We start from the raw sequence: 9,553 nt of genomic DNA on the forward strand, positions 1-9,553 counted from the left end.
TGTTTTATCGGCATTATGCATCAAATTCAGTATTTCATGAGAAGACCAAGCCCATTGAGATTGATTGTCAAATTTGTGAAGTCGAGTGATCAACTTGCAGATATCTCACCAAGCCCCTCATCGGTCCTCGTGTTAATTACATTTGTAACAAGCTAGGTACATGAATTGTATGCACTAGCTTGAGGGGGAGTGTTAGAATAGGAATAGGTTTATACAATCCTATTAGAATAGGAATAAGTTTATACAATTCTATTAGAACAGAAATAGGAATAGAAATAGGAATACTAAATAGTATCCTACTTGGTAAAGGATTGTATTCTAGGGTCTATAAATAGGGTCTCAATGTAATAATGTAAACGCGACAACAATGCAATAATATTCTTTTTCAATATTTCTCACAATGAGCAACCAATGTCCAGGAGACAAGGCTCCAGGGCCAGATGTCTAGACCAAGGTTTTTTTTATCAGAAATCTCAGTTCTTCCCTAAAGAAAATATCATGAAAAGTTTGGAGATGTTTTATAATCATCACTTTTTTGAAAAGAGCTTTAACGCCACTAACATTGCCTTGATTCCAGGAAAGAATAAAGCTCTTGAATTGAGGGATTTCAGGCCCAAACATGGCTGGAAGCTTTTACAAGATTGTCTCCAAATTGTTGAGTGAAAGACTGAAAAATGTCATGCAAAAAGTTGAAAGAAAACTCCCAGATGGCTTTCATCAGAGGATAGAAATCATGGATGTTGTTCTCATTGCTGATGAATGTCTTGATTCGAAAATAAAAAGCAACACCAGTGGGGTACTTTGCAAATTTAACATAGAAATGGCATTTAATCATATGAATTAGATAGAGTAACCTGGTACCTATGGCTGGTGGGAGGTGGAAGGTATCCCGTGGAATTAGTCGAGGTGCGCAAAAGCTTGCCCGGACACCACAGTCATCAAAAAAAAAAATCATATGAATTGGAGATTCTTATTATGTTATGCATTCATGTTTTGTTATGCATTCATGTTTTGTTAAGTCTAGTTCCAATCTTAGTGGGGGATTAATGATTGTAACGGCCCAGCCCGCTAGTGATATAGTCCGCTTTGGGTCTAGGCCTGCACGGCTTTAAAATGTGTCACTGGTGGAGAAGGTTTACTTACTTATATACCCAACATCTCTCCAGTGTTTAGTCGATGTGGGACTTCCTCTACAAGTTGATCACTCGACTTCACAAAACTGACAGTCAATCTCAATGTGATTGTCTTATCATGAAATACTGGATTTGATGCATAATGTCAATCAATCTCAATGTGCTCGATCTTCTCATAAAATACCGAATTTGATGCATAATGTCGATAATACACAAAGTAATTAAATTACAGTGTTGAACTTCCCAAACCAAGCTTGAGAAGACTACTGTAGACCATAGAGTGACTTACGTAATCAACACACGAGTCTACTAAACTCCCCCTGAGCAACAAAATTAGGTGTTTTCTCTATATAGACTTCTTCACAATGCAGTTGTTGTCAAAAAGTTCTCAAAATCTGGTATAAATATATGGATTGTCTTGGAATCAATAGATGAGTCCATATTAAACAAGAAATCAACTGAAAAACTGACCAGAACATGCGCATGCACTGGAGTATTAGATTTGATGGCTGAAAGTGGTCACAATTTGAGAAATAAAGTTATACTGGTAGGGTCGGAATGATGACACGATCCTACTGAGAAAGAGAATTATAGGGTAGGATCGAAATAATGGCATGACCTAACTGGAAAATAGAAATTATATGAGTAGAGTCAAATTGACGACACAACCCTACTAAAAAGAGAAATAATATGGGTAGGGTCAGAATGATGGCACAACCCTACAAAAATCAAATTTCAGGAGTCACCGGAAAGACGAATGGAACTACGCAAATCAAATCTGAGGAGTCACCAAAAAAACGCAGCGCTACGCAACTCAGATATAAGAAAGTAGTTCGGAAAAATCCACGGTACTATGCAAATTAAATATGAAAAGTCATCTAGAGAGATGCACCATGCTACGCAAATCAGTTATGACAAAAAGTAGTCACCGGAAAGATGGCACGGTGCTGCACAAACTAAATATGAAAAAGTAGTCACCGAAAGGATGGCAAAGTGCTACGCATATAAGATATGAGAAAATAGTCACCGGAATGATGGCACACTGCTACACAAATCAGATATGAGGAAGTAGTCACCGGAATGATGGCACGGTGCTACACAAATTGTTTACGAAAAAATAGTCACCGAAAAGATGGCACGGTGCTACACAAATTAAACATGAAAAAGTAGTCACCGGAAAGATGGCACGGTTCTACACAAATTAGATATAAGAAAGTAGTCACCGAAAAGATAGCACGGTGCTTACACAAATCAAATATGAGAAAATTGTCACCGGAAAGATACATGGTGACCCAACTTTTGCTAACATAATCATTGGCCAAATAGGCGGCATATATGGGTAATAGCCGCTCGCTGATAGCAGAAGCTCTTTGATTATGGAGGCTCTGATACCATGAGAGAAATATAGGAGAAAAATATTTTTGAATTGTTGTCTCTACATTATTACATAGAGACCCTATTTGTAGACACCACAATACAATCCTTTACCAAGTAGGATACTATTTACTATTCCTATTTCTATTTCTATTTCTATTCCTATTCCTATTCTAATAGGATCCTATTCTAAATAGGATTGTATAAACCTATTCATATTCCTATTCTAAATAGGATTGTATAAACCTATTCATATTCCTATTCTAAATAGGATTGTATAAACCTATTCATATTCCTATTCTAAATAGGATTGTATAAACCTATTCATATTCCTATTCTAAATAGGATTGTATAAACCTATTCATATTCCTATTCTAAATAGGATTGTATAAACCTATTCATATTCCTATTCTAAATAGGATTGTATAAACCTATTCATATTCCTATTCTAAATAGGATTGTATAAACCTATTCATATTCCTATTCTAAATAGGATTGTATAAACCTATTCATATTCCTATTCTAAATAGGATTGTATAAACCTATTCATATTCCTATTCTAAATAGGATTGTATAAACCTATTCATATTCTAACAGTACTCACATTCTCTTTTGTGGAAACCTACATTGACAAGTGTTGTTAACCGTCATACCACGAACTAGGATCTCCCTCACATTCAGAAGGTTTATTGGTGAGCTCTGCTTTTGCAATCAGTCAGGATAGTAATTTTTATTCAGTTTATACAATCAAATTAACCACTTCATAGACGGTTTTACAGTATTTAGGTTATGGATTTCTATCATTTGCATTACAAATGTTATCACTTTGGATTACCTTACTTCTGCATAAAGTTCTACGGTTATGATAATAGAAAGAATATAAAGTATTTGGGTTATTAGAAAGTTGACCCTCGTACTCCTAATTGTCTCACGTAAATGGGGAGGGAGTAGTATTTTTCATCAGTTTTGGAGCTTAGATTAAATAAGAAGTTGTTAGTTCTATTTATATTGCATTTTAAGTATAAAGCCAAGAAGGTTCACTTACCAAGTTAATGCAGGGGGTGCCGGTCATGGCTTGCTAAGCAAACAAGTCATGACACATTTGACATAAGCCTCTACTTCTTCCCAAACCCTATTCTCCATATACATCTCCAGGAAAGGACCACTTAGAAAGTTTATAGATATTATTAGGCCTGATTCACATAATATTCCAGACATCGCTACCTTGAGAATCAATTGACCAACTCATAATCAAAGGCGCATCAAGAATTTGTCTTTCTCCTACAAAGACATTTTAGGGAGTGTAAGTATATAAAGTATGTATCTACCAAACTTATATGTTTACGATCCTTCATAAAACAGGCCCCTCCTATGAGATTATTGTAGACCTAAGATATATCGAAGTGTATATAACAATTTAAACTTTTAGACGAGTTGATCACACACCTCAACATAGTATCAAATCCAAGTTGAGATCCATCATTAAAGTTCCCTGTCACCCATTAACAAAGAACTTTGGCCCAAGAAAACAAAGCCATACATGCATGTAAGGAAGCATGTTGCTAACCTAACATCAATAAATAAATGTGTCTCCTTTAACAGTTTAAACTTTTAGTTAGACGAAGTATGAACACTTCATTAAAGATGAAAGCAAAAAAAAAAATAGGCATTTAGACACCTAATTTATTTTGGGAGAGAAAGTGGAAAGCTTGAAGAACATCCAATATCATCTCCTCAAAAATATTTCATCTCAAGACTCAACGTCTCCCTTCTATACAAACTATTGAATTCAACCTCTCAAGAGAGGATCTCCAACTCCTCTCTTCTCCCGACATAATTCTTTGGAGAACCAATCCCTCTCTAATCTTCACAAGGTCGTCTACTTCCCTCCCAAAAACAATAATTATGTCAATGAAGTGTTCCTATGGAAGTTTTTCCTGTTGTTTCTCTTCTTCAACCACAAAATCATAGCCTTTTCTATTCAACTAACCTCTTTGGCCATAGTTGTAATATCTGTCTGGCCCTTTAACTTCTCTGTTTTGACCATTTCTCCCTCCTTTGAAATAAATCTTTTCATCTCCTCCATCAAGATCTTCAGTTCAACTCCAGATCTAACCGAACAATTTCAGTCGTATAATTGTCACCAGCTTCATATAAGTTTTCTGGAACTTTCACTTTCAAACATGTTTGCTTACCTAGAACACCCTTAAGTCTGTTCATTTGTCATCCATTGGTACTATACAATTACTGCATGATTTTGAAAACGTTTTCAGTTAATTAATGAAGTTATATCCTATCCAAATACTACGTACTTATTGTATGATAAAAAAAAACATGTTCATTTGATAGATGAAGTTCTCTTTCCAAGCTCCAACCTATCCAAATTCTGAAACTGTATCAAGAAAGGTCAAAATAGCATACAGTTATATAAGCTCTGTCATCTGACACCCCTAGCTGTCCATAATCATTGAGTCCACTGGCATAAACACGACCATGATCTGCAAAAAGAGAGGGTCATTAATTTGTAAGTAAGTCTCTACTAATGCATTAGCAGTCAAACATTATTTTAGCGATAGGTTTGAACTGAACAATCCTATTGGGTCAAATACCTAGTAACAAACTCCTACATTCCTATCACTAGTTATTTCTGAACAAGTTATATCATGAAATAAAATAGACGGATGCTGGTGGACGAGTTTGAATGCAATCTTCTATTAAATAAGCAAAGTTCAAAATCCACTAAAAAGGAAAGCACATAATGACAGAAAAAGTGTTATCCAAAAAAGGAAAATGGAACTGCTATTGATGCTAACATGCATATCAAAAACCAGGCAAAACAAAAGTCAGTATTGACTATTGAATTAGGTGGTTTCGACTATATGGATCTTCTATATCCATTTTGCTCAAGTATCACACCAAATATTCTAACCACCTTGTTCTCTCCTCCTAAACAATAAAATAGCTAGAGAAACATTCATAATGCGAACTGAATTTAAGATGGATAAAAAAAAAAAATTAAAAATAAGATGGATGAAGAATATTTGGTCCCTGCTTGCGAAGGTGGTATTTCGACCTCTGGTGGTGGTACTTGATTGTAGGAGTTAGTTAAAACGAGGAAAGATAGAGGTTGTTCAGGAGTTAGAGTTACATGTGTAATGTGAACCTCCTTACACATGTAACAGTAACACTAACTCACGCAGACAACCTTCCACTTTCTCAGATTTTTCGTTGTCAAAATCACCTCTGTAGTGGCTAGCCAAGTGAAAAAACACGCATATCTCGGTACATTTGGAACCCATATTGCATTACATGGGAAAGAAAATGCTTCCCTAACCAAAAGTTACTCATAAAAGGACTTGACCAAGAACACTCTATTATTTCTCGGTCCCCACCACCAAACATAGGATTGACTTGCCTATGAAGTATGGCTAATAATCTTTGACACTCATTCATTTCCGATCTTGAAAATTCCTTCTAAATCTCAAAAAGGCTCTCCACCTTGTGTCCCCCTAATTTGTTGAATTATCGGGTTTCTTTGGCAAGATAATTTTGTACAAACTTTGAAATTCATCTTTCAATACTATGTTCCCACACCATTTATATCCCCAAAAATAAACTCTCCTCCCGTGTCTGACCTAGAATGAGATATTTTGCACAAAATAATCGCATCCCTTCATGATATTCCTCCACAAACTACAACTGAATGGCAAAATGATATCTCAAGTCTTCCACCCCCCTTCTGTGATCCCAATTTATTGACTATCACCCCCCTCCACAAAACCTGGACTACCACCCCAAACCTCGACAACCATTTTCCTAGTAAAGCTTTATTAAAACTTTTAAATTTTTAATTCCAAGTCTTTCCCTTTTTTTAGGAAATGTGATAGTCTCCGAAGCACCAAATGAAATTTCCTTGCCTCATCCATTGGAGCATGAAATACAGACATGCAGTAACTAGTAAGTAGGATGCTCGATAAAGTTCTCAAGCACTTCTGTCCCGCCCTTTGGACTAATAATTTTTCTTTCTCGACCCTCTGAAGAAACGGATTCCACACTATATGATCCTTGTTTGAAGCACCTCAAGGTACAAGAAATGTAGTCAGAAGAGCCAAACCCAGCAATTCAAGACTCAAGCCAACAATGTAATGTCATCCACCTCTCCAACAGGAATAATCTCACACTTCCTCAAATTAATTCTAAGACCTGCCACCATCTGAAACTAAGTGAGAACTTGGCCTAATGAATCCAACTGAGTCTCAATTGCACCACAAAAAACTAAGGTATTATCTGCCACCCTCCGTATTAAGATCGTTTCTATCCATTTTGATGGGGTTGCTTATGGCCAAGCTTATTTTGAGAAGTAGACAGTATCTACCTTTTCCTAGTTGGGAATATGTGTATGCGATTATAGACAGGTTTGAAGCTGAGTGTGATAACCCTGTGGCTGAAGTTAAATTACCCACTCAAACTGGAGGAATGAAGCTTTTATATAACCCCAGCATAAACCTCTAAGCACAAAACACGCATAGAAGCTCTTTCTTCCAAAATCTGCAAATAACTACTCTAAACCTGAACCTAGTAACCCGTTTTGGAGAAATAATGGGAAGAAACTTACTCCTTGGTTATTCTTGAGTTCAAGGGGGTATCATCTCTTTTTTTTTTTTGATAACCGAGAAATCCGTCTGTGACCCGCCCTTTGGACCAATCACAGCCTTCTAAACTCGGTGGCTAATGGGCCCGCCCCTCTACCCTTCTCCACTTAAATACCGGGCTTCGCTTTGCATGGTGTGGGGCTTGAACCTGCGACCTAAGCCACAAATCCTCCACCTTTTGCCACTCAAGCTAGGCCTTGGGGGCCAAGGGGGTATCATCTCTACTCACCCTGAAAAAAATAAATTCATCCCTCGTGCTCTCAAGTGAATCTTCCTTGATTATTCTCGAGTTCAAAAGGGGTATCGTGTCTACTCACCCTAATCTTCGGCGGTATCTTATGTCAGCCAATTTTACATTTTTTAAGTCTCGGTCTTACTTCACATCCTGATATCTCTGAGGTCTTACCGATAATGACTTTCAAGGAATCTAGTGTTGCTTGTACATCTCTAGACACAGTTTCACCCCTCCCGACTTATCATCGCTGTCCACGGCCAGCATCATGCCCAGATGATTCACATCTGGCACCAGACCATGCATCTACTACACTTATTTCCTCCTAGTACACTGGTTGCACTTGGAAAAGGTATACAGTCCACTCCACCACTCGTACTACATTTTACTTCCAAGCATTAGTTCCATAAGTAAACTCATTTGTAATGCATTACTCATCTTGAGAAAAAAAATGCAAAAGTATTAGCCTTAGTTTAAAGTTTAATTTTTTTACTTTCTGGTTTATTTTACTAAATAAAGATAAGTGAGCCAAGCCCACAAATTATATGTTGTATGAATCATCCACGCTAGTGAAACAAAAAATAATCCTAAGCATTTCAATATTGTAGCAAGATAGTGTGTAAAGAATATTGTTAGAACCTGTGAGAAAGAGAGAATGAGCTCCGCCACATGCAATTTCACGGAGGTTTTGATTATCAAAAGCAGAAGAAGGCAGAACATTAGGTCTCCATTGCGACTCAAGACTTCCATGCCCTAGCCTGCCATGATCACCGTTCCCCCAAAGGGCTGCGAATCGCTGCTTCCCATTCAATTCAACACTGGAAACTGAAATCCACCTTACAAACCACAATGATCTCTTTGTAACTGCTCTTCCTACTATCATATTTGTCGATTGAAGGAAGATGTTCAACTTCAATCAATAACTAGTTTATGGCTTAAACTGTGCCAACGTCTACTCCAATGTTCAAACCTTCTACCAACTTCCCTTGTTTCTTTCTTTCTTTTTCTTCTGAGTTATTTTTTTTTCTATTAAATTAAAATAAAATAAGTGATTTGGAAAAGAAAAATAATATATTTTGAATAGTGTTTTCTAATAAGCAAATTGTATTTGACTAATTTTTTCAAAAAGTATTTGTGAGAGTTTAGTTACGAAAAAATAATAATTATCACTGCATTTTTATATTAAAATTAGTCAAGTGTATGTGTTTTTCATGTATATCTTGTGTTAATTAATGATAAATGTATAAAAAAATATATTATATTATTAAGTACAAAGCATTAAAAAAAACCTAAAATAAATTTTGACTAATTTTTTCAATAAATATTTGTGAGAGTTAAATTATGAAAAAGAATAGGCACTTTTAATATTAAAATTAGTTAATTGTATGAGTTTTGTATGTGTCAATTAAATAAATATATAAAAAGATTATTCTAAAACCAAAGCTTTAAATAAATTATTGTTAGAAGCTATAATAATAAAATTCATTTATTAAAATTTGCAAAATCATAAGGCGAAATGGTCTGGTAAACCCTTATACTTGTATCAGTTTGTATTTTGAACCCTTCTATTTACCCATTTGTCATCTGGACCCTTAAACTCAATAAAAATGAGACTTTTAAATCTCTCTAACCATGTATGTAACTCACTCTCCCTTACATAGATGACATGTCATATCCATGTCATATATATTAATGCCAAGTCATAATTTTCTTCATAACTATTTTTTAATTATTTAATAAAAATATTAAATAAAAGACAAAATCAACAAAATTTTCTATTTTACCAAATAAAATAAAATTATTGTTTCTCTCACCTTTCCTAACCCACATTCACTGTCAAAACTCAAAACCATCTCCATATCCCCTGTTTTTTCACTAGAAAAAGGAGGCATCACTTTATGAAAATAGATTGGGAGCATTTTTGGGGTCTTCGTAGAAGAAAAAAGAAAAAGAGAAAGGACGCCGCCCTCGCCATTTTTGCCGACGAAATCACATATACTTTCTCCCTCACCCATCTTCATCTCTGCCGCACACCATCACTATTTTTCTTTCCTCCTCCAACCTCCACAAAAATAACAACCTAAGCCACTGCACCACCAAATCTGGCCGAAAAACCTCTTCACCGCCATGACCGCACCCTCACCCACCTCGTTCTCCTCTCC

At 35.9% G+C, this 9,553-nt stretch overlaps 1 protein-coding gene across 4 annotated transcripts in view; it reads right to left on the reverse strand.

Annotated features, from left to right (window-relative positions):
* LOC102597720 (ultraviolet-B receptor UVR8) overlaps window positions 1–8,399 on the reverse strand; it is a 33,480-nt gene extending 25,081 nt beyond the window's left edge. For 2 of the 4 annotated variants that reach the window (XM_006345684.2, XM_006345683.2), the window contains exons 1-2: window positions 8,031–8,399; window positions 4,929–5,005 (exon numbers count right to left, since the gene is read on the reverse strand). In XM_006345684.2, the coding sequence (XP_006345746.1) occupies window positions 4,929–5,005; window positions 8,031–8,274 (321 nt within the window). In that variant the 5' untranslated portion in view covers window positions 8,275–8,399. Of the gene's footprint in view, window positions 1–3,552; window positions 3,789–4,928; window positions 5,009–8,030 lie in introns of those variants that run through there. The other 2 variants (XM_006345685.2, XM_015308044.1) reach the window with 2 other exon arrangements.
* Window positions 8,400–9,553: the final 1,154 nt, after the last annotated feature.

The sequence above is a fragment of the Solanum tuberosum genome, unplaced genomic scaffold (assembly GCF_000226075.1).
Source record: "Solanum tuberosum cultivar DM 1-3 516 R44 unplaced genomic scaffold, SolTub_3.0 scf00072, whole genome shotgun sequence".
Lineage (NCBI taxonomy): Eukaryota > Viridiplantae > Streptophyta > Magnoliopsida > Solanales > Solanaceae > Solanum > Solanum tuberosum.